The 26,296-nt window shown below is 35.4% G+C and overlaps 1 protein-coding gene across 10 annotated transcripts in view; it reads right to left on the bottom strand.

Moving 5' to 3' along the window:
- Window positions 1–310: 310 nt before the first annotated feature.
- CDC27 (cell division cycle 27) overlaps window positions 311–26,296 on the bottom strand; it is a 57,355-nt gene continuing 31,369 nt past the window's right edge. For 4 of the 10 annotated variants that reach the window (XM_059048758.2, XM_067020684.1, XM_067020677.1 and 1 more), the window contains 11 exons: window positions 25,815–25,930; window positions 17,470–17,569; window positions 16,044–16,251; window positions 15,649–15,821; window positions 12,410–12,562; window positions 11,313–11,521; window positions 9,323–9,440; window positions 6,475–6,603; window positions 3,067–3,141; window positions 2,094–2,250; window positions 311–892 (listed from right to left, as the gene is read on the bottom strand). In XM_059048758.2, the coding sequence (XP_058904741.1) occupies window positions 810–892; window positions 2,094–2,250; window positions 3,067–3,141; window positions 6,475–6,603; window positions 9,323–9,440; window positions 11,313–11,521; window positions 12,410–12,562; window positions 15,649–15,821; window positions 16,044–16,251; window positions 17,470–17,569; window positions 25,815–25,930 (1,521 nt within the window). In that variant the 3' untranslated portion in view covers window positions 311–809. The remainder of the gene's footprint in view (window positions 893–2,093; window positions 2,251–3,066; window positions 3,142–6,474; window positions 6,604–9,322; window positions 9,441–11,312; window positions 11,522–12,409; window positions 12,563–15,648; window positions 15,822–16,043; window positions 16,252–17,469; window positions 17,570–25,814; window positions 25,931–26,296) is intronic. The other 6 variants (XM_067020683.1, XM_067020681.1, XM_067020679.1 and 3 more) reach the window with 3 other exon arrangements.

A 26,296-nucleotide genomic window follows, 5' to 3' on the forward strand; every position in this document is an offset into this window, starting at 1 on the left:
CTTTTCAGTGGGCAACCCTTCTATCATTTCTGAATGTTAAAGGTGATCCCACAGAGCGCAAAGAGAAGAGGCAATATGGTAAGGACCAATTTTAAAGTTTGTAATACCTAGACAACAATGATCAACACTTTGAAGCAAGATGAATAAATTAAAATTCTTGGTTAGACATAAAGTATTCTTGCCAAAAGTAAGTGTACACTGTATGGAGGGATATTGATTCCTACATATGAGTTCCAATATGCCCATTATATTTGTTTATGGGAGACACTGCAAGCTTAAGGTAATTTACATTCCTTGGCAATCAAGTTACTCTGTTATAGGCAATGTCTTTTATTGTTCCATCTGGCACTTGCTAACACCATTCTTGAAGAAGCTAGAAATGAAGGTCAGTCACTCTGTTTATCAGGAACAGAACCAAGTAAAAACAAATTGTTGGAAAAATGACCAAGAGATTCTGGTTCATCACCATTTTCCATATCTAATGGTTCCTTCAAGATAAAACAAAACTCTTCCTTCCATGATAGCTTTGCAACAAAGGGAGATTAAAGAAAAAAAAGAAAAGAAAGTTTCCCACCCTACCCCCTAAATTGTCATTCATACTGGTGAAAGAGCCAGTCTTGTTAGCAGCTAAATATTGCACTGCCTTTCATTCTGTGTACAGTCAGGGTCCAATGAAAGGGGCACACTCAGGGTATAAGTGATGGATGATGACACTGCTGGCTCAAGAGTGAAGACTCAGTATATGGAAGGACAAGAAACACGTCAGCACTAGTCACACATCCAGTTGCAAAAGTCTTGATTTTCAGAAGTTAAAATTCATCACTTTCAGCTGCATGAAGTTGTGTGTCATCCGCATCTGTCATGCTGCTCTCCTGGGATTCATCTGTTCCCACTTTAAAAATAAAACAAAAGTCTACAGTAAGATATCTGACAAATATTTTTTGTTGGTTCATGAAAACAAGAAAATTATTATATTCAGAGAGATGAGACCTTAAATAAAAGCCCTTAAAAATCCTGATATCCTTCAATAAAATGCAATTCAAGTTCCTTATTTTATAGCATGTCTAAGATTATTTTATTGCATTTAACCTTTAAGAGTTTTAACTACTAAAACTGCCTCTCCCTAATGAATTCCTCTTCCTAACCTAAGAATCAGAACTATTCTCTGAAATTCCATCCAATTGTTGACTCCATTTTGGGGACAGTCCCCGTTAGTTCACAAAAATATAGAATTAAATATATTTCTGGAACAAAGCCATCTTAGTTTATCTCATCAGAGGTCTCTCAATTCTCTTATTAAAAAAAATTAATATCTTAAGTCTTGGCTCTAATTATTTTAAGATATACTCTCAATTAAGCAATAGAGTATATTTTTTGCTTTTTAATTAATTGATGTATAGCTGATTTACAATATTATATTAGTTTCAGGTGTACAATATAGTGATTCAATATAGGGATAGAGTATTTACTGCCTTAAGTTATCAATCTAATTCTTTGTGCCTTCCTCTTTTCTTGATCTCTTCATTTAAATATATTTGCCATATATTTAGATTTTAGATTTGTGAGAGCTACATAGAATTTGAATAGCTACTACAAATCTGTCAGTACTTTAAAATGTGCACAAATTTATTATTCATTCACTTAGCACTTATAATGTTTTCAACATAGTCACACTTATCATCTTTTCTCCCCCTACCACATTCCTATGAAGCAGATAAGGCAGGCATTAGTTACACAGATTGAAGTTTAGGTAAAAATCAGCAATGGATTTGTCAAAAATCACACAGCAAACTAGATCCAGAACTGAAACTAGTTACCTGGCTCCATATGCATGCTGTTATTATACTACCCTGTTCAATTTCCCTAAAATTTCATTTGGTGTAAAGAATCTAACATGGTTAGAGATAAAATAAAAAAGCAGTCCCTAAGTCCTTATACAAAAGGTAGCTTTCTGAATACTCAAAAAAATTTCCATGTTTATTCTGTGCCATAAAGAAATATCTGTTTCATCTTACCAACTCTGATGTGGTGTTTCACTAGCTTTCTAGTTTGAATAACCACATATAAACCTAATTCACATGGATGATACTCACTGATCTGTTCCTCTTGGGTTATTGGCTCCTCATCATCTGGAAGGTAGCGCTTATCAATTGCCTCTTTAATCTGGTTATTGGCTCCTTTAGGATCTAAATCCATAGCCCAAGAGAAATTCATCAGGGCGAGGTGCGTTTGACCTAACTTCTTGTAAACCTAAAAATAAACAGCAGCACTACATTTTTCATTAAGTTGTAAGCTTCAGCTATAAAATCCTAAATATTTTAAATTTAAATTAGGCTCTTGATTATGTGCTATAAATTCATTCTGATGAGTAGGACATTTTCATCCTATCAAGAATTCATACCAACTTTTGAGTTCCTTTTAATATATTCATATATTATTTTCAGAATTCCTTGCCTATCTATCTCAGGTAGTGAGCTTCCAATAAATCTCACTCTGTCTGGAACAATGATAATGGAAAGAAATGGACTATAAGCTGCTTGATTAGCATTCATTTACACTGATTTTAAACCGAGTTACATCAACTCTCAGCACCTGTCCACTGTCCTCAGCTACCTTAACCAACTGGCATCTGGGGGCCTACTGTGTAAAATCCTGACTAGTCTGGCCTTGGAAATTTTGCAAGCCATTTATTCAAACTAAACAACACAGCAGCATTACTTTTTTTCTTTTGGGGGATGTTTGAGTATTTTATTGATAATTGGAAGCTAAGGGCTTTCCTTGAGGTAGCCTCAGTTATGAACTCATTACTGACCATTGGCTGCAAGTGCTAATACACTTCCAAAACTATAGAAGGATTAGGGTTATAGGGTGTGTGTTCTTGCTTCTTCATTAGGATATCATCTTCTTAAATGTTAAAACTAAATCCATTCTTTATTTCCAGAGCAATTAGTTCAGAGCTGTAGTTGAATTTGCCCAACAGATATTGTACAATAAAATATATTTATTCTTCAAAAATTAATATTTGTTATGAAAGTCACAGTTTAGAACCAGGGCCCCAATCTTTACCTTTCCTATTAAGAAGTAAACGAGGGATTCTTTGGGAACAATTTGTTTCAATTCTTCAAGTTCTTGTAAAGCAGACTGAAAAAAGCAAAGAAAAACACAGTAGCAAAATTGTACAGTTTTGACTAAGCAAGTGTTTTTATTTAATTTCCCAAATCATCTTAACTAAAGCTTACTAGATCTTAATAATGTACTTCCTTGTTGCATTAATTCTTGTTGTGAAAATAAAATGCAAGGAAAATACTTATGACAACAGGAACTAAGAAGTGGCAGGAATTCACCAAAATTCACTGAAAACACACACAATTCTTTGTGAAATATGGAGGTGACAACCTTGCTTTTGTCACCATTTTGTTTAATAAAATAACTAAACTCCATCACACTGAATATGAAAGCGTTTTAAAAACTAAGTTGCAGAACAACTCTGAAGTTCTGTTAATTTACCTTCTCCCTAACACCAGCACTAAGCTTTGAATACCAACCTGCCATTTTAATTAATGATGAAGAGCCTAAAATTTAGCCCTCTGAATTGAGTTAAAATTATCTAGCAATTTTCTGACCACTGCTAAAAGGTTCAGGAGATTGAAAAGACAGATAGGAAAATTGCATTTGTATTTAAAAGAAAGATATGATGATTAAAAATAAAAACTGGGGCTTCCCTGGTGGCGAAGTGGTTGGGAGTCTGTCTGCCAATGCAGGGGACATGGGTGCGAGCCCTGGTCTGGGAAGATCCCACATGCCGCAGAGCAACTAAGCCCGTGTGCCACAACTGCTGAGCCTGCGCTCTAGAGCCCGCGAGCTGCAGCTGCTGAGCCCACATGCTGCAACTACTGGAGTCCATGCGCCGCAACGAGAAGCCCGCACACCACAACGAGGAGTGGCCCCCGCTCGCCGCAAAGCCCGAGCACAGCAGCGAAGACCCAAAGCAGCCAAAAATAAAAAACAAAAAACCCCAAAAAACTGGCTCCCCAAATGAGATACTGTCAATTTTTCACCTAGTAAGTGGACAAAAATAAAAAGTTTGATGTTACATAAAGTTACCATGAGTGAGGGAAATCAGGTATTCTCATCACCGAGGGCAGAAATGTAAATTGATGCAACCTCTGTGTTAGGACAACTTAGCATTATCTATTAAGTTAAAAACTGCAGGGCTTCCCTGGTGGCGCAGTGGTTGAGAATCCGCCTGCCGATGCAGGGGACACGGGTTCGTGCCCCGGTCCGGGAAGATCCCACATGCCGCGGAGCGGCTGGGCCCGTGAGCCATGGCCACTGAGCCTGCGCGTCCGGAGCCTGTGCTCCGCAACGGGAGAGGCCACAACAGTGAGAGGCCCGCGTACCACAAAAAAACAAAAAAAACAAAACAAAACTGCAGGTAAACATTGATTCAGCAATCCCACTGTTAGGAATCTAGCCTAGTTATGTTAACTAACATAATATTTTTCTAATCAGAACAGTAAAAAATCAGTGAGAAGAGTGACATTGCTTAACATTTTTGCAAATCTCTGGTTAACAGAAGACAGCTGGACTCTCTTATCTGCTTCTGCATTCAATCTGTTATGATATCGCATCAAGTAGTTTTTGAAACATTCCACTGTACACTGGGGAGAAAATGAAAGTGAAAAAGGCAAATAACATCTAAATATTATTATGAAAATAGTTTTGACCTTGTGGACTTCTTGAAAGGGTTTTTGGGACCATCCCCACCAGAAGTTCCCAGACCATACTTTGAGAATCACTGCTTTAAAGAAATTTTAATCAAGATAATGTACCCCAAAACTTCTATACTTCTAAACCACACACAGTTCACACAGTTCAGAACTGATGTGTTTTTTCCTATGACTATACGTTACAATTGTTATCAAAATTTCATGTATCTATCATGCCCCCCCCGATAATCTACTTGCAAATAGAAAAATAGTGAGAAATAGTGAGAAACAGTGTCTAACACAGCACCAGAGTTCTCATTTTTGCCCTAAAAGACTTAAGACTTACACAACTAGATATCAACACAACACATTAAACAGGGTGGTGTCTAGCAATGTTTTTGCCATAGAGAGACTGAGGTGGCCCTCTAACACAATTTGATTTTCATTTGGGAGGCAAGACATTTCAGAAGCAATCAGTAACTGTTCCTTATGCCCTTTTTCTACCTGTATCTAATCCATGCATCAAAGTAGGCCTTATAATTTAGCCAAGCTCCAAGCTGGTACTCAGAAATGACTATAACCATTATGGCCTGGACAGTGGGTCAGATTAGAACATGAGCTTCTTGAAGCAAGTATAGGGCTGATTTACATGGCATTCCTGGTAGGTGTGGTGGCATTAAAATGGCTTTAAGAACAATAAATTGAATAAAATCCTTCAACAGAAAAACCTGACCACATATCTAGAGAAGTACAGTGAAGCAAAAAAATGAAAACAAATGCTGAATTAGAATTATAGTACTTCAAAGAGCAAGTTAAAAGTGTTTATTAGATTTAAAAGAAGTTTTAAAAGGACAGAACAGTAGGATTAGACATCCACTTCTTCAAAAAGAAAACCAGAGCAAGACTAGAAGAATTATTGAATAAATGACAAAGAATAAATTATACATTTAATCCCTTTATATATCTTTCTTAGTCTTGTAAAAAGTTAAGGGCTTACCACCAAGTTTGTATTTTTCGATTTCAGCAAATTTCAATGTGTACTGGAAGAACAGATTTCTAGGGAAAGAGTCTACTAAAATGGATTATTTAGCCCAAGTTTTTCCATGCACTTAAATTTCGGGTATTTTTTTGGTAAGTTTTTAACTGTTTTTAGTAGAAAGAGCCTGAATTTATTTAAAAAGTAACCTGAACTTAAAATCAAAACTTTGTATTCATAGTTTATGATTACCTAGTCTCCCTGTTATAAGATCTCATAACTCACTATGTATACTTTTCCTTTATGTATTATTCTTGTGATTATTTGATTAATGTCTGTTCTTCCTCTAGAAGGGTACTAGATGGTAAGCTATTCAAAGGCAGGAAATATGGTTGCTTCATTTGCCACTATATTCCTAGTGCCTGACATATAACAGATACTCAAATACTTATTGAAAAATGCACACATTCATTTGTCATCTGTTCACATATTTTGGTCCTAACAGGATTTTAGGTTTTACATTTAAGATAACTGCCTTTCCACATAGGAAATCTTTTCAAGGGATAACATATATTCCTAAATATCCATACACCCATCCTTCCCATGAGTACTTCTCATGAAGAAATAAAATCACACAGGTGCAAAAAAGAAATTAATAGCTTTTAAAAATGGGGAAAATAGACTATTTAAGATAAAAATTCAAGTATAAATAATTTTTAGTTTATTAAAAAAGGGGCAAAACTTAAGCAGTACAATGTTGGGGACGATTAAGATACATATATATCTTACCTTATATTTTTCATTTGCAAATAAAACTGAGGCTCTGTGAAATTTGCATAGAGGGTTCTTAGGATCAATAACAATGGCTTTGTTTAGGGTATCCAAAGCCTTCTCAGATTTTTTCAGTGCGTGCTGAACCTGTAAGAAATAAAGATCCTATTTTTCCTTTTGATATTTATAAGGAAAGGTGAAAACCAAATAGTGTGACTCAAAACCAACATAGCTCCCAATTCACCATTACCCTACATAATGATAATCAAGATTCTATCTTTAGAGTAGATAGTTGGTTACCTTTAAGCCTAAAAGATAAGAAAAACCTTTGTCTTCCTTCTCAAGAAAATCTGTACTATTTAGCTAGATAATACTCACATTTTAACAGATTTATTATGGTCCTCTAAATATGAGACTTTTCAAAACTTTATCCAAGAACCCCTAGAGGATTTGGCTCTAAAACTTACCAACCCTGTTTCACTCAGAACAATTACACTTTTACCTATTTTAGGAATTTGTTTTAAAAATGGTCCTTCTGGGCTTCCCTGGTGGCGCAGTGGTTGAGAGTCCGCCTGCCGATGCAGGGGACGCAGGTTCGTGCCCCGGTCCGGGAAGATCCCACATGCTACGGAGCTGCTCGGCCCGTGAGCCATGGCCACTGAGCCTGCGCATCCGTAGCCTGTGCTCCACAACGGGAGAGGCCACAACAGTGAGAGGCCCGCGTAATTCTGGGTAGTAAATAATTTATTTTAAATAACTTAAAAAAAACCCAACCAAGTCTCACTATTTATTCATGTGTACTCATATTCTGCTCTGTTCCTCCTTAGATGAATTATATGTTAAAAATGAAGTGGAACAGACTCACAGACATAGAAAACAAACTTACAGTTACCAAAGGGAAAGGGGTGGGGGAGGGATAAATTAGGAGTTTGGGACTAACGGATACAGACTACTATATACAAAATACATAAACAGCAAGGACCTACTGTATAGCACAGGGAACTATATTCAATATCACATAATAACCTATAATGGGAAAGAATCTGAAAAAGAATATATATATATATAACTGAATCATCTTGCTGAAAACCTGAAACTAACACAACATTGTAAATCAACTATACTTCAAAAAACAAAAACAGGGAAACTATAGCAAAGATAAGTGACCTTTGTAGGTCTTAGAACCGACAGATCACACAATGCTGGACTATGGGCTTTAGAAACTGGCCAGTGGGGGGTGTTCAACCATCACACTTTGTCTGTTTTATATTGTATAATTATGAAACCTTGACCCAGTCTCTTACCTGGAATTTGAGTGTGATTGGAAAGTGGGATTAAAACTGAAATTATGTTCCTTGAAAATCTCAATTAAAATAAATAAATAAATTAATAAAATAAAGTGGAGTGAATGGATGTGATTGTGGAACTTTAACGAACAAGAATGTGAGAGTAGGTACTGCTGACATCTGGTGCTAAATTCATCTATGCAATGATCTTTGCAGAAGGTTATTACTACATGTGGCCAAATATTCTGCCCACAGAACTGAAATCCTAAATACTAGTTCCCTAACAGAGGAGCATACTCTTTTATCTAAAAACTTCAAAGAAACCACTCAAAATTATAAAACAATCTGTTTCACAATAACTTTAGAAGCAAGCCTACTTTAAAAAATGTTCAACTTCACTAAAAGGTATCAAGAGATAATCAAGTTTGATTTATCTTAAGTAAAGTGATGGAAAAAAAAATCTTTAATTTGACATACTTTATATTTTTTTGTACAGTATCTAACTATAAAAGAAGTTACCATGTCATTTTTTTTAAGATCTTTGAGTATAACTGTTTTACAATAATGTGTTAGTTTCTCCTTTACAACAAAGTGAATCAGTTATACATATACATATGTTCCCATATCTCTTCCCTCTTGCGTCACCCTCCCTATCCCACCCTCTAAGTGGTAACAAAGCACAGAGGTGAACTCCCTGTGCTATGCAGCAGCTTCCTACTAGCTATCTAATTTACATGTGGTAGTATGTATATGTCCCTGCCACTCTCTCACATCGGCACAGCTTACCCTTCCCCCTCCCCATATCTTCAAGTCCATACCATGTCATTTTTAAAGAAAATTGTTATAAAGAACTACAATTATTCCCCCAAAATGAATAGTGAAATTCCAAACTAATATAATTTTCCTCATATTGCCCGCTTGTTCACACAAAAGCCAAATTTGCTGAGAGAAAGAAAAAGGGGCAGGGGAAGGAAAGAGAGAGAGGGGAAGGGGGTGAGAGGGCAAGAAAAAGAACTTAAGGTACCATGCTTGCAGAGAAACTAGTAAATGAGATTTTTAAAAGCAAACATACCTTTTCTCCTATCTTATCAAAGTACAACTTATTATCAGATACATTAAAAAAATATAAATATAAAATTGGCAATCCACACTGCCTTATAAGAATTTTAATTAGTCCTGACATAGCTATAACACTCAGAGGCTAAAATACAGGAAATCATTTGCCTTAAATTATTAATTACTTAATTTAGGAGCTAAATATTAACATGGAAAACTGCTTTCAAAAATATGAAGTATCTCATATGAGTGTTATAATAACCCTAGAGGTATGCAAGGTGGTATTACTTGTCATTCATAAAATAGAACCTCAGAGAAATTAAGTAACTTGCCTAAGGAATGAGGGTACTCCAGTGATTTCTCTTTATGCCAAGCAAAAAGGCAATATTTTTGGCTGTAAAAGAATCTAGGATATTGTTTCAAGAATAACAATAACAAAAAGGCCTAATTTTCATTATAGCAATTAAGTCAATAACAAACATTTCAAAAGGGATTAACTGAACAATACTTAGAAAGCTACTTACTACTCCAATGTGGCAAAGCAAAACCGAACTTTGAGGGTTGATGTCAAGTGCTTTCTGGAAATGCATTTCTGCAAGGCTGAATTTTTCTTGCTTGTAATAAATCATTCCTAAACCATACCTGAGAGTTTAAAATAAAGTACAATTTTAGGGATATGAACTGCTAATTTAGTTCAACTAATAAAAGGATATGTATGGAATGTGGCATTTTAATAAACTAGTAGAAAAATACTGATGGTCTTAGGATAGGCAAAAACTATCAGTCATGATAAAAAATTGTTAAAGAATTCTAGACAAGTCACTTTTACAGGTAAAAACAGGTAAAAACAACAAATCCAATCCAGTCAAGCAATCAATCAATCAAATAAAACTATAACAATAAGGGAAAAAAGAAACCACATCCTTAGACCCACCACTACAATCTAGATTTAGTAACTAATTTTTACTGAGTGGTTATCATGTGTGTGTGTGCCAATAATTTTGTTAAATTCTTTGTGTGATTTATCTCATTTAATCCTAGAAGGAACCAAGGATATAGGTACTGTTACCAATCACATTTTTAAATAAAGAAACTGAGGCTTAGAGAAGTTAAATAACTTGCCCAAAGTTATACAGCTAATAAGGATTCTAATCAGTTCCTTCCTTTATGATTCTAGACCCTAAACTCCTAACAATGCTACTTCCATGTTATTTGTCCAAATGCATATATATTTTATACTATAATTAGAATATGCATAGTGTCATGTTCTGCTTCCATCCCGTCTCCCGACTCACTGTGTCAAAAATATGCTCCTATAGATTTCAAAATTTACAGACTTCAAAATTATAGTTTTTAAAGGCTTCAAGTAGACTTCAAAATTATACATTTTAAAGACTATGTAACAGTATATTAACTTGATATACAGGTATTTTTCCTGAATTTTCAAAACATCAAATGAATACATTGTGACTGATTTACATTAAGAATCCCTCTTGGCTAAACTAGCTAATGATGATGGGGAATAAACATCAAATAATTAAGAAAAAAAGCACAATAGTATATCTGCTTTATTTGTGTGGTTTTGTTTATTATTATAATTGTGTTAGAGGTGAAGAAAAGGTATGAAAAGTTCTGTGCTAATAATGGTGAAAGTGGAGATAACTGAAGAAAGACTACTTACCTTGGAGTTGGAAAAACAAATTTGCTTAATGTTTAGTTAAATACTTATATAGTTACCTAAATAACTCAATATTGAAATTCTTCCCAGTAAAAGCTTGCTAGTCTAAATATTCCTCCTTTTCTCTAATTGAAACAATTATTTTTATAGCATAATATTTGATATGGTAAAGTTTTTTTAAGAATGCAACTATTGCAATATAGCAGAACAGATAGTACTCATTTAAAAAACAACAGAAGTCCTATTAAGAACTGAGCTCTGAAAATATCACAGAGAACTTTATGTGAATGTTGGCAAGCCTGACTGTTTAATAGGTTGGCAGAAGCTAGCACTTATCAGGCCATCTTTCAGGCAACGTAACTACTTAGAAATGAGATATCCATTAAAAAATACCTATACACAAATGAAAAAATGTATTTCAAAAACCTAGTGCTTCAGATTTAGTGACAAATAGAAAATTGCTATAATGATTAACCCAAAAGATTAACCTTCCACAGTCCCAACCACTTTCTATTTTAATCACCATTTTAGTGGTCTCAGAAAAAGTAGCAAATCAAAGTAACAAAACCACCTATTTGCAAAAATTTGGTAAGAGAAAAGGTTGAAACTGTTGAATATAAGGATCTGGAATTCTATTGGCATTAGTTAAGGGTTTGTTAAAGGTATAAATTTCACATAAAAAAACATTTTGGTTAGAAGTTATCAACTAGTAGGTACCATTCTTAAGTATTAGTTAGTAATCAAATTCATGACAACAAAGAGATATCTAACAAGAAAAATTACTGAGTATCAGCCCCATCAATAAGACACTGCCTTTGTACTTTGTTAGCACTTACCATGCATTATAATGTCTAGGATTGACTCTGATAGCATTTCGAAAACAAGCTAATGCTTTGTCTAATTCTTCAGTTAACACAAACTCATGCCCTAATAGAGTATAGGCATAAGCATAATTTGGATCAACCTGGATAGCTCTCTGGAAGAATTTAATCGCAATATCATGTTCCCGTTGCAAACTGAAACAGTTCCCTGCAGCACACCAGGCCTTAAAAAAATGGAAACAAGAACCAAATGCACAATTAAAATTTTGTTTTATTTTTTTCTAACAAAAGCAATCTATGACTAAAATCAAGACTCAGATCTTACTTAGAAAAGAAAGACAACAATTGAAAGAGTTTTAATATAGTCAATCCTCATTCATGGATTCCATATTGGCAAATATGTCTACTTTCTAAAATTTATTTGTAAAACCAAAATCAATACTTGCAGTGCTTTAGTGATCACTGGTGGATCCAAGTGTGATATGTGTGTATTTCCCCTAGGAGCAATGGTTCAGTATTTGCCAATTCAGTGTTCATGGAGACTACAGAAGCTTAAATATGTTACAGAAGTACCACTAATCTTGAGATGCACGGAAATAAAATCCTTATAGGACTGAAACATGTAAACTGTGCCTATGTCTTAAAATGACAGTTAAAATTATTATTTTAATTTAAAATGAGCACTTTAAAAAATCTCTATTTCTGTTTAATGAACTCTACTCTTGGTGACAACAGCAATTATAACAAAACCAAATCTTGATTAATCCTGAATGAAATATCTGCTTTATGATTTTTCTATTTGTGAATCTGCACCATATACTCTAGGATTTCCCCTTCTTCTCTGAGTCCCTGCCTATACAGAAGAATACGAAAATAAGTGTGGGTAATACTAAATGAATGATTTGGATCATTTCCATTTGGTAAAATGATCAAAAGATAGCTACAGGGAATTCCCTGGTGGTTCAGTGGTTAGGACTCTGCACTCTCACTGCTTAGGGCCCGGGTTCACTCCCTGGTCAGGGAACTAAAATCCCACAAGCTGCGCTGGTGAGGCAAAAAAACAAAAATTAGAAAAATATAGCCACATAAGCAGAGTGTTTCAGTTAATTTACCTCTGGTGAATTTTTATCCATATCTGTTAAGTCTTTTGAAAGAACTGAAAGAGCAACATCCTTTTGAAGATGCCAAAGTGTTGTAGAGTAGATCTCCATGCCTTCGACTCTGTAATTCTCAATTCTTCTAACCTCTGAGAATATTCTTTCAGCCTGAAATACAAAAACTAGTAAGGGGAAAACAAGTTGATACAATTTACATATATAGAGGGAGAGAGCTGGGCACTGTTCTCATAGGACCTAAACGCTGCCTTGTTTTACAGTGTTTATGTGAACTAGTATTGATACTAACACATGGCCAAATTGAGCAAGCTTCCATGGTAGGTCAAATATTGATGTAATCATATTCACACTTAACCGAGTTTTTATAAACAAGTCATGGCAGGAACATGAATTCTGAAAATAAAATTTGTTTCCACCAAAAAGACAAAAGAGATATCTATACGAAGTTAATAATTTAGAAAGAAGTCAACTATTTTATTCTCAAAAAACACTATTCCATGTTTTAATTATGGCTTTATAGAATAACTCTCAGGAAAGGTGAGAGAAGAATGACCTCTGTAATACAAAACCTATTTTTGTACTGATTATTAAGAGGTTGAGCTTAAAACTTTAGGGGAAAAACAGGCTTGGCTGGCTGTCAACCCTGTGGCATGTTGAGCACTGAATATTTCCATCAATGTCTTACCTGCTAGGAACTATAGTCCCTGCCTAGTATAATTCCCTTTTCTTCTGTAGCACTCTCTTGACTTTAGGGTCCCTTCTCAGCTACCAGGTCAAAGTTTTTCCTCACCACACTCAAATCTTCCAGAACTGTGCTTCTTTCCCCTGAAGTTTGAGGCTTTGGGTTATGTAGCTCACCAGTTTATCAATTCAGTAAGTTAAAAATTCTGAAAGTCAAGTTTAGTTTAGAATAAGGAATATCTGGTCTACTCTTAATGAAATGAAGATGACAAAATATGGAAACAGAATTTATAAAACTAGAAAAATAGGAACAATTCTTAGATATGGCCATATACTATCTAAAATTAGCTTAGATTTGTGACTTCCCTGAAATACCTTAAAAGTTATACAGATAAGTTTTTCAAACGGGCATTTTTCAAACATGCATTGGCTAAGAGAAGACAGACCTAACCACCTGCCAAATACAGGTTTTGGAAACCTTCTGGTTTAAATTTTTTTTTTTTTTTTTTTTTTGCGGTACGCGGGGCTCTCACTTTTGTGGCCTCTCCCATTGCGGAGCACAGGCTCTGACGCGCAGGCTCAGCGGCCATGGCTCACGGGCCCAGCCGCTCCGCGGCATGTGGGATCTTCCCGGACCGGGGCATAAACCCGTGTCCCCTGCATAGGCAGGTGGACTCTCAACCACTGTGCCACCAGGGAAGCCCTGGTTTACAATTTTTCAGAATCTATTGCTTCCTCTGAAAAGTGACTGTGCCATAGACAAAAAGGAAAATGAAAAAAAAAAAAACTTATTAAATTAAGTTGAAACAAAGGTTTTCTTTAGTTAAATATCTGGTTCTACATCTGCTCTATAATTAGGGGTAACAATAAAATTCATGTAAAGTACCTATGAAACAATAAATAAGAAATAATCCAAACAAAGCTTTTACCTGTGTACCAATTAAAAAAACCACAATCCAGCAATGAAAAAGTCTTTCGGTCTACAACTCTTTTTTCTTTAGTACTCAAAATTATAAGATAAATTACAATTTATTACAAGATAGATTACAAAAATTACAAGATAAATTACAATTGTAACTTACAATAAATTACAATTCTGCATTTATTCTCTACCTGGAAGTACACTTCACCCCTAGAGCTTTGTATGGCTCATTAAGGGAGAAGCAACCTTTTTCTGAGCATGGTTTTTAAAAAATAGCACCATACTTCACTGTCTCCCAATCTCCTTACCATGCTTCATTTTTGTTTCATATGACTTACTGCTATGTCATATGCTTATTGCTATTATTATTGCTTATTGCTATGACTTATTGCTATTTCTTTCATATACTTATTGCCTGTCCTTATATATTTATTGGCTTACAATATGTCTCTTACTAGAAAGTAAGCTCTCTGAAGGCAAGCAATTATCTGTCTAGCTATATTACAGTACAGAAGAGAGTCTAGGATACAACATGCACTCAAATATATGCTGAAAGTAATCAGGGCAAATAAGTGACCTTATTATCAACTTTAAATAATTTATGTTAGAGAAATTTTACTAATATATAGGTTTCTGAAAGTTTTTCTTAAACATTTTTCTAATTTTAAGTTTAGGGGCAGGGGGATGAAGTGCTTTGAAAGAAGAAATGGGGAGTAAATTAGAATTTTCTTTGGCTTTAGGCTAATCATCCTCTCCTTTCCTGATTTAAACAGATAACTTAAGCAACAAATATAATTAAAATAAAAATGATAAAAGCCTTGTAATACGGACATTATGTTCTCGGTTACATACAACTTTCTTCATAGTATTAAATTTATAAAACATACTAAATGCCAAAAAGTCATCCCAGTAAGAACTCTATATATATAGTAGAAAGAATTGATTATAAATGTCTATTACATGGTAAATACATATTTTCAGATCCAACTGAGTACAAATGTTTCACATAAGAATGTATGGATGGGGACTTCCCTGGTGGTCCAGCGGTAGAGAACCCACCTTTCAAGCAGGGGATGCGGGTTCGATCTCTGGTCGGGAACTAAGATCCCACATGCTGTGGGGCAACATAGTTGCCCCACAGCACAACTATGTTGTGTCCCAAGTGCCACAACTATTGAGCTCACGCCTCAAGGAGAGAGCCCGTGTGCCACAAACTACAGAGCCCAGGTGCCACAACTAGAAAGAGAATACCTTCCCGCCACAACTAGAGAGAAGCCTGAGTGGCACAACTAGAGAGAAACCCAAGAAGACCATGTGCCGTAACAAAAGATCCTGCGTGCCCCAAGTAAAACCCGATACAAGCCAAAAAAAAAAGGAAAAATAAATTAAAAAAAAAAAGAATGTATGGATGACTTGGGTTCTCTACAAATCTATCTCAAGTAATCACAAAGAATTTAAACTACCCCTTAACACAAGAAAGAATTGTGCTGACAAATTATAAATAGTGACAAATAAATATAGATATTACATAATAAATACTGACCCTTTAGACCTAAGGCTTCTCAAGCATAAGCATTTTAATTAAATTTAAATTATCTCTAGAAAGGCATATATAACTATTTTTCATACTTACTTGCATGTACTCTGAAAGTTCAAAATAGGCCCTTCCAATCTGGCACAGGACCCAACCAGTATTGTAGTGGTGAGAAGGTAGGTGGCTCAAGATATTTATAGCTTCTTTGCAGTTGTATGAGCACAAAGCTAAATAACCTTTCCCCATTTCACGAAGAAGGCTCATCAAACCTTCTAGGAGAAAACAATGTAGTAAACAAAGGAGAAAAACACAGTAAAGCAGTCTGGTTTTCTAGAAAGGCTAATTACAAAATAATTCATTAAAAATTCCAACATCTATCCAGAAAAAAATGGAAAGCACTTTAATGAACATAAATAAATTTACTTAAAATAAGTGAATAAAATAAAATAAAATAAAATAAAATACAAGGAAGATATTAAGCATTTAAAACAGACCTGCTGCTGCTTTCTGTAGATTAAATGCCTGGATCTGAGGTGTGATTGTGGAGATTTTCCCTTCTGAAATGATTGCAGAGTCTAATTTTGTTATTTCTAGGCTATCATTTATGTTAGGTTGAGTTATTCCTCCTTTATTAGTTTTACTTTTTGTTTTTCTGTTTGGGATTTTAGGTGGAAACTTCATTTTTAATTTTTTGCTATTCTCCTGTAACAAGAAGGAAAATCCCAAACTTATTATACTCATTTATTTTAGACATCCCCCCAACCCTTTTTCTCAAGTATTAGATATAAAATAAAGTTTTTATTGATCTGTATTTTTCTCAGAAAACAAGTCATCAAAGTCATTTAATTTGAAACGCAACAATTCTGAAAATAAATCATATTGACTAACTAGTGTTTAAGGTACATTAGCTGTAAGCATTTCTCTTTATTCAAAGTATATCACTTTTGGGACTTCCCTGCTGGTCCAATGGTTAAGAATCCACCTTCCAATGCAGGGGATGTGGGTTCGATCCCTGGCTGGGGAACTAAGATCCCACATGGCGTGGGGCAACTAAGCCCACAGGTCACAACTAGAGAGAAGCCCGCGCGCCGCAATGAAGAGCCCATGTGCCGCAACTACAACCCAATGCAGCCAAATAAATAAATAAACAAACAAACATTAAAAAAAACCCCATCACTTTCATTTATTATTTAAAAATAAGTAAGTAGATACAACAACTATCTAATTGTCTCAGAGCATTGTAATTTATAAGGTATAAAATTGCTGATCTATATATGTCAAAGTTAAAGACTGTCCATAATATTTGTCAATGGATGAAGAAAATTTACCAAAGGTATAAGTTCCTCCAATTGTGCAAAGAAACGTGCAAAGAAAATTTCCATTTACTCTTCCCGCAATTTTTCCCAATGGTAACATTTGACATAACCGTAGTACACCATCAAATCCGGGAAATTGGAATTGGTACAACACTAGCAACCAAAGCTATAGATCTTATTTGGATTTCATCAGTTTTCACATGCACCTTTAAAAAAATTTTGGTGTGTATAGTTCAGTATAATTTTGTCACATGTATGGATTTGTGTAATCAACTACCACAATAAAGATATAAGACTGCTCTACCACTACACAAAGAAATTCCCTTGTGCTATGCTGTAAAAGTCACATCCTCCCCTGAGTTCTAACTCCTAATAACCATTGACCTGCTCTCCATCACTATGATTTTGTAATTTCTACAATGTTATATTTATTAAAGGACCAAGAAAATTTACAAATGTTACAGATGGTCCTCCAAATTAAAAAACATTAAACAATTTTTAAATAGTCTCCTAATTTATTCATCAGACATAGAGTCATCGATGAACAGAAATTTTAGAGGAGGAAGCATTAAGTAAATGTGACATACGGAAATCTTTAAATTACCTTGGTTGTAGAGCTGTCACTAGTAAAAAGTCGTGAACTTCTTCGAGGCAGTGCATTTGGGGGAGATGTGATAGTGGGGCTCAATACCTGAGGTGTTGTACTAAAAAATTATAAAAGTAGACATTAAAAAAAAACCTCAATTTATGACCATTAACTATTGTTTCAAGTATATTAAAAAATATGCATTCAACATGTTTGCATTCTAAAGTTGATGAGATCAGTCCTTTTCTCATCCCCCTATGAAAACTCTTATTTAAAAGATGATTCTTGTTATGATAAAATGATAAAAATTATAGCACAGATCTTCACTCTATGTGAAATCGCTAATTTGAACTTAAAACAATCCACATAAAAATTGTGGGTCAATAAAATAGTAAACACATCCATAAACCAATTATCTCTAGCCCTCATTTGCAACTATAGCAAGTTAGAGAAAAAGAAAAAGAAAGCTGGACATGGACAGTCTAAATGTGGGGTATTTGCCAACAAATAAATACCACTAGAACAACTGATACCTGGGAAGTTATTATCCTGTAAATTCAAACAGCCACACCAAGGGATTATTCTGTTTAGAGCAAAAGGAATCTAATAATCACTTGGATAGCTTTTTTTTTTTTTTTTACTTTAAAGGCAAATCTTAAGATACAAGAATTTTATTCTTGATACACACACTATACATAAAATAGATAAACAAGGATTTACTGTATAGCACAGGGAACTATATTCAGTATCTTCTAATAACCTACAATGGAAAAGAATCTGAAAAAGAATATATGTATATATATATATGTATGTATAACAAATCATTTTGCTGTACACCTGAAACTAATAAAATTTTGTAAATCAACTATAGTTCAATTAAAAAAAAGAATTCCATTGTTATAAAGCAAGCAGATTTAAACCTCAAATTATCTAATTGACAGTAAGTCTATGGACTAAACTATTTACAGTTTATACAGCTTATGGGAAATCCTACTAATTACCTGAGTCTGGGTCAAAGAAGCTTCTGAAAATAAAAGAGAAGCTGACCAGTGAATAAAAGAATGCACAGGCTTTCAAAGACACAATCTCAATGTAGAGATTTTCAGCAAGTGAGGTCATTTGGGTTGACCAATTTACTTTTTAATGATAATTTTTTTATTAATACTTTTTTTTTTAGCACAGTTTAAGGTTCACAGCAAAACTGAGGGGAAGGTACAGAGAATTTCTATATACTCCCTGTTCCCACACATGCATAGCCTCCACCGTTATCAGCATCCCCCACCAAAGTGGAACAATGTTACAGTTGATGAATCTACAGTGACTATCACATCGTCACTCATTGATAATCATCCAAAGCCCATAGTTTACCTTAGAGGTCACTCTTGGTTTTGTATATTCTATGGGTTTGGAAAAATGTATTATGACACACATCCATCATTATGTTATCATACAGAACGTTTTCACTGCCCTAAAAATCCTCTGTGCTCTCTGCCTACTCATCCCTACTCCTTCCTTGGCAACTACTTACCTTTTTACTGTTTCCATAGTTTTGCCTTTTCCAGAAACCTATTCATTTTTCAAAGTAACATTATCCTTTACTTGGCAGGAACAACTATGTGTCATTTATACTATACATGTAAGCTATATTTTGTCAATAAGATTACATAACTATAGAAAAGACTTTTGCCTGAGAAGTAGGAGGGAATAATTTCATAGTATGGAGAAGTTTATAGAGAGGACAAGCCTGAGAAAGATGCTGAGCTTGCTTTAAACAGGCAAAAGGCTACATGAGGGTAACATACATCTTGCGGGGGTAGAAGTAAAAATAATAAGAGAGTTCTGGGGCTACAAGGTTAAAGAAGACATCCCTATATTATAATTTTCATTAGGGTTCTGTTAGCTCCAAAGGGCCATTTGACAAAATAAAAAACTCAAAGTCTGACAGGCACCAGAAAAGTGAAACAGGATACTGCATCTGTTTAACTAGGAGTTTGACACTGAAAGGCATGTGCTCCAGAATCAGACTGTTGAAGTTTGAAATCAGGTTCTACCACTTACTACTTAATTTGACTATGTGCCAATTATATGAAATACCATTTTTAAAAGTTTTTGTAAATAGCATCATCTTATGGCTTTGCAATAATATATGAAATATCCTAGTAATTATAGGAAAATGCCTTGGAAATATTATAGAAATGATTTTTAGAGGTTAACATGTGGAGAAAATGACACACAAACTTTCTTGGGTGATTTAGCTAAGAGTACTAAATAAAAGAACAGACTTCTACCAATTATGATAGAGTAATATGGAATTATTTACTCCAGATTTATTCTCCCATCTTAATCAACTATAATACTGAACAAAATATATGAAACAATGTTTTTCAGACACTGGACAGCAGGTAGCACATGCCTGAGGAAAGTTCTGAGGATGCAGGGCAGGGAAGGGGAACACAACTAGAGCTCAGTGGTCTCCGTGTGTTGAGAAGAAAATGTTGAGAATTCAGGGAAGCCAAGGCAGTTAGAATCTGCAGGTTGCAGCACCAGAAAGGTGGGGAGCTCCAAAGATCTGTAAGAGGCTTCCCTAGAGTCTTCAGCTGAAAACTGACTAGTGCAGGTGTTTGAGTGTTGTATAATAATTTGCCTAGTCTGGTCCCAAGTTGTTGGTAGGGAGCTTTTAAATCTTCAGAATTTCCCAAGTGATATCGTTGTTACTCATTGTGGGTGTCTGGGACCATGCCTAAGTTTATGCTAATGAAGTGACTCATGGTGGGGTCCTAGATAGTTTCAGGATGGGGGGGCTGGCCATATTGGAAAGATTAACTATGTGACTAGAGGACTGGGCTTTGAGCTAGGTGATATTAGCCTGACCTCCTCCAGGAAGGGGAAGGTGGCTGGAGACTAAGTTCATTCAACGGGTCAATGACACAATATATCATGCCTATGTAATAAAACCCCATTAAAAACTCTGAACATCAAATCTTGGTTGAGTTTCCTGGTTGATGAACACACAGATATGCCGAGAGGGTGACATCTTGATTCCACATGGAGAGGACACAGAGGCTCTTGTATTCAGTACTCTCCCAGATCTTAACTTATGGGTCTCATTTGTCTGGTCCTGCTCTGTATCTTTTATAATAAAATTATAATTTTAAGTATAGCACTTTCCTAGATTCTGTAAGTTGTTCTAGCAAATTACCAAACCTGAGGGGCTAACATGAATCCTCAAATTTGTAGCCACTTGATTAGAAGTGTGAGTGGCCTGGGGACCCCCTGAGCTTGTAACTGGCAAGTCAGTAAGACTTGATGACAGTCTTATTGGGACTGTGACCATAGCCTGCAGAATCTATGCTAAGTCTGGGTAGTTAGCATCAGAATTGCTTTACAGTATTGCAGTGAAGAAACTACCAGAATGTGGTGAAAGAACTACTGAAAAGGAGAAGGCAGAACAATTCTTGGAGCTCACCTTGGTCTGGGCTGGCTCATATTTTCAACAGCCAGAGTGAAAAAACCTCATACTAAACAGGCCATTGAGTAGAGTACTCAAAGTGGGGCAAAATTAATCCAGACTAAAGGCTGCACTTGTCCCACCGAACAAATTAAAAAGCAAAACCTGAAAGGATCAAGCTGTTAACAAGTAATTTAAGTGCATCCCACATATGGTCACCTTATCTTTGATAAAGGAGGCAAGAGTATACAATGGAGAATAGACAGCCTCCTCAATAAGTGGTGCTGGGAAAACTGGACAACTACATGTAAAAGAATAAACTTAGAATACTCTCTAACACCATACACAAAAATAAACTCAAAATGGATTAAAGACCTAAATGTAAGGCCAAACACTATAAAACTCTTAGAGGAAAACAGGCAGAACACTCTATGTCATAAATCACAGCAAGATCCTTTTTGACCCACCTCCTAGAGAAATGGAAATAAAAACAAAAATAAACAAATGGGACCTAATGAAACTTAAAAGCACAGCAAAGGAAACCATCAACAGGACGAAAAGACAGCCCTCAGAATGGGAGAAAATATTTGCAAATGAAGCAACTGACCAATTAATCTCCAAAATATGCAAGCTGCTCATGCAGCTCAATATCAAAAAAACAAACAACCCAATCCAAAAATGGGCAGAAGACCTAAACAGACATTTCTCCAAAGAAGATACACATATTGCCAACAAACACATGAAAGGACGCACAACATCACTAATCATTAGAAAAATGCAAATCAAAACTACAATGAGGTATCACCTCACACTGGTCAGAATGGCCATCATCAAAAAATCTATAAACAATAAATGCTAGAGAGGGTGTGGAGAAAAGGGAACCCTCTTGCACTGTTGGTGGGAATGTAAATTGATATAGCCACTGTGGAGAAAAGTATGGAGGTTCCTTGAAAAACTGAAAATAGAACTACCATATGACACAGCAATCCGACTATTGGGAATATACCCTGAGAAAACCATAATTCAAAAAGAGTCATGTACCACAATACTCACTGCAGCACTATTTACAAGAGTCAGGACATGGAAGCAACCTAAGTGTCCAATGACAGATGAATGGATAAAGAAGATGTGGCACATATATACAATGGAATATTACTCAGCCACAAAAAGAAACGAAGCTGAGTTATTTGTAGTGAGGTGGATGGACCTAGAGTCTGTCATACAAAGTGAAGTAAGTCAGAAAGAGAAAAACAAATACCGTATGCTAACATATATGGAATCTAAAAAAAAAAAATGGTTCTGAAGAACCTAGGGGCAGGACAGGAATAAAGATGCAGACATAGAGAATAGACTTGAGGACATGGGCAGGGGGAAGGGTAAGCTGGGATGAAGTAAGAGAGTGGCATTGACATATATACACTACCAAATGTAAAACAGATAGCTAGTGAGAAGCAGCGGCATAGCACAAGGAGATCAGCTCGGTGCTTTGTGACCACCTAGAGGGGTGGCATAGGGAGGGTGGGAGGGAGACACAAGAGGGAGGGGATATGGGGATATATGTATATGTATAGCTGATTCACTTTGTTATACAGTAGCAACTAACACACCATTGTAAAGCAATTATACTCCAATAAAGATATTAAAAATAAAATTTAAGTGCATCCCAGAACAAAACTTGAAAAATATTTAAAAGGATACAAAAAGTTCAGCACTCAACCATGTAAAATTTCCAATAACCGGCATACAAAAAAACCTTGGCATGCAAAGAAGCAGAAAAATATAACCTATACTGAAGAGAAAAACCAATCAATAAAAAACACAGTAAGACTTAGTAGTTAAGATCATTAAAAGAGCTACTATAAATGTAGTTCCATATGTTAAAAAAGGCAGAAGAAAGCATGGGCATGTTAAGGAGAGAACCAAATCAAACTTCTAGAGATGAAAAACAGAATGCCTGAGATGAGATAAAATACACACACACACACACACACACACACACACACACACACACACACACACTGAATGGGATTAACAGCAGATTAGACACTGCAGAAGAAAAGATTCGTTAGCTTGACGACATAGTAGTAAATCCTATCCAGAATGAAAGAGAAGAAAAAGACTGGAAACAAAAAAGAACAGAGTATTAGTGAACTGTGGGACAACTTTAAACAGTCTAATATACATGTACTTGAAGTCCCAGAATGAGAGAGAGGGACATGGACAGAAAAAGTATGTGAAGAAATAATGGCCCCAAATTAGCTAAATTTGATGAAAACTATCAACTTACAGATCCAAGGAGCTCAATGAATTTGAAGGCCAAGAAAAGGAGAAAACACACTACAGCACATCATAATCAAATGGCTTAATTATCAGTGATAAAGAAAAAATCTTAAGAGTCAGAGAAAAGAGACAGATTACATACATAGAGAAACAAAAATAAAGATGGCAACAGGCTTCTTGTCAGAAACAATGCAAGCCAGTACACAGTAAAGAAACATCTTTAAAGAAAAAAAAAAGAAAACCTGTCAACTAGAATTCCATACCCAGGACTTCCCTGGTGGTCCAATGGGTAAGACTCCGTGCTCCCAATACATGGGGCCCAGGTTCAATCCCTGGTTGGGGAACTGTTAGATCTCGCATGCATGCCACAACTAAAGGTCCACATGCTGCAACTAAGAAGCCCACATGCTGCAACTAAGAAGTCTGCATGCCACAACTAAAGATTCTGCATGCCTCAATGAAGATTCTGCATGCTGTAACTAAGACACACACAGTGCAGCCAAAATAAATAAATAAATAAATAAATTAAATATTTTTAAAAAAGAGTTCAATACCCAGTGAAAATATCTTTCAAAAATAAAAACAAAGGTGAACTTAAAACTTTCTTCTGCATACAAAGGCTGAAAAAAAATTCATTACCAACAGACTACAAGAAATGTTAAAAGAAGTCCTTCAAGATGAAGGAAAAAAAAATACCAAATTGAAATTTGGATCTACAGAAAGAAACAGAGTGCCAGAAACAGTAAGTATGTGGGTATCTATAAAACAGACTTCTGGGCTTCCCTGGTGGCGCAGTGGTTGACAGTCCGCCTGCTGGTGCGGGGGATGTGGGTTCGTGCCCCGGTCCAGGAGGATCCCACGTGCCGAGGAGCGGCTGGGCCCGTGAGCCATGGCCGCTGGGCCTGCGCGTCCGGAGCCTGTGCTCCGCAGCAGGAGGGGCCACGGCAGTGAGAGGCCCACGTACCGCAAAAAAACAAACACACAAAAACCAAACAAACAAAAAACCAGACTTCTTTTTCTTATTAAAAAAAATCTCTGTTAAAGATAACCATTTAAGGCAGAAACTACCACTCTAAAGTAAAATATATGAAGCAATAGCATACAGACTGAGAGAGGAGCATGAAAACATACCGTTATAAGGTTTTATACTGTATGTGACATGGTATAGTATTATGTGAAGGTAGACTTTGATAAGTTAAAATGTGTAATATAAACCCTAAAATGACCTCTAAAAAGACAAAATAAAGAGAAAGTGTTAATAAGGCAATGTTATGGGTTGAATTGTATCTCCAAAAGGGTATGTTGAAGCCCTAACCCCCCAGTACTGTTAATGTGAACTTTTTGGGAAATATGGTCTTTGTAGATGTAATCAAGTTAAGATGAGGTCATCAGGGTGGGCCCTAATTCAATATGACTGATGTCCTAATAAGAAAAAGGAAATCTGAATAGAGGCACACAGGGAAGATGGCTATGTGGAGACAGAGGCAAATACTGAGTTGTGCTACCACAAAATAAGGATTGCCTGGGGCTACCAGAAGCTAGAAGAGATAAGGATCCTCTCCTAGTGGCTTCAGAAGAAGCAGGGCCCTGTCTATACCTTGATTTTGGATTATACTGTCTAGAACTGTGAGTGAATAAATTTCTGTTGTTTTAAGCCACCCAGTTTGTGGTACTTTGTTACAGTAGCTGTAGGAAACTAAAACAAGCAACAAAGAAGATAAAGTGGTGTATATCAACTATACCTTAACTTAAAAAAAGAGAAGATAAAATGGAATTAATAATACAAAGAACACAAAATCATTATAGTTGATGCATATTACAGTTAGTATATTTGTTTAAAGTGAAATGTATAATTCAGTAAATTATGTTTATGTATTCTTCAAGACTAGCATATACTTGGCCTCATTAATACTGCTCTGCAGGAGGCCTCAGGCTCCTTCTCATAACCGAGCCTGAGGCAATCACTGTCACCTGCCTGAGAGCTGGCCCTCATGATGAGACTTACCATCCTGGCATTTTAGAAATATTGAGGCCTTTTATATAGTCAAGGTATATGCACATGTATGTCTGTTTTAAGACTTACGGTACATGTTCATTATTTTAGGAGACAAAGTTGGAGCTTTCTCTTAAAACATTAGCTATAATTTATTTTTGAGTCCTTGAACAAGAAGAGAGATCCTACTTAACACCATTTCTGTGTGGAAATGGATTCATTATTTGAAGATTTATTGGAAGATTAGTATTATGATCTATTTATAGAAATGCATAATAGGGGAAGGGGAGAATAATCTATCTGTACTTGACCAGTGGAGAATGTCATATAAAAAAAGAAGAAAATTATTTTGGAGGACTGCTCAGAATATCTAGTTCAAACAAATTCATGAGGCAATTAGAGTAAAAAGGTATTTTAGCTAACTCTTGTCTTGATTTGCATTATAATACTCAACTAAAAATTAAACTTGTTTTTCAGTAAGTTAGAAATTTCAAATTTAACATATTCAAAATTTACAATAGTCATTCTAGAATTCTTGGGACAGTCAAAACCTGCCTAAACTGAAGGATTACAATCATGTTTCACAATAAGAAACAATATCAAATAATGAACAATATCAAATAATGACACCATAATAAATACCTTGTTTGTGGGCCAGAACTTTGTGTTTGTGCAACAAGAATTGGAGTTACCTCTCGACTGTTTCCACTCTGTGAGAAGACAGACTTTGTTCCAGTTTGGCCGATTCTGGCAACAGACTGTAAAACACAAAAAGTCTAAGGTTTGTGAATTATAAATTGCACTGTAAATGATAAAAGACATCATGATGTGCCCATCTACATTTTCCCAATACAAGATTTCATATTATATACCATCTGTCATCTGAAAACACAAACTATTAATGTCATTATTTATGTCATTTTAGGTTAATTTAATGTTATATTAGGATGAACATCAGCCTATTTCCTCATATTAACCTCAGTATTTTTACCCTTATACTATCCTTTTATCTTTCAACTTTAGTTTCCAGGGAAAGGCTCAAAATTCCTAGAAGCCATTTATTTATATATCTTTCCCAGTTGGGCTAAATGCTAAAGAATTTTAAGATAGCTACCATTCTCAAG

Source organism: Kogia breviceps, chromosome 19 (genome assembly GCF_026419965.1).
Source record: "Kogia breviceps isolate mKogBre1 chromosome 19, mKogBre1 haplotype 1, whole genome shotgun sequence".
Lineage (NCBI taxonomy): Eukaryota > Metazoa > Chordata > Mammalia > Artiodactyla > Physeteridae > Kogia > Kogia breviceps.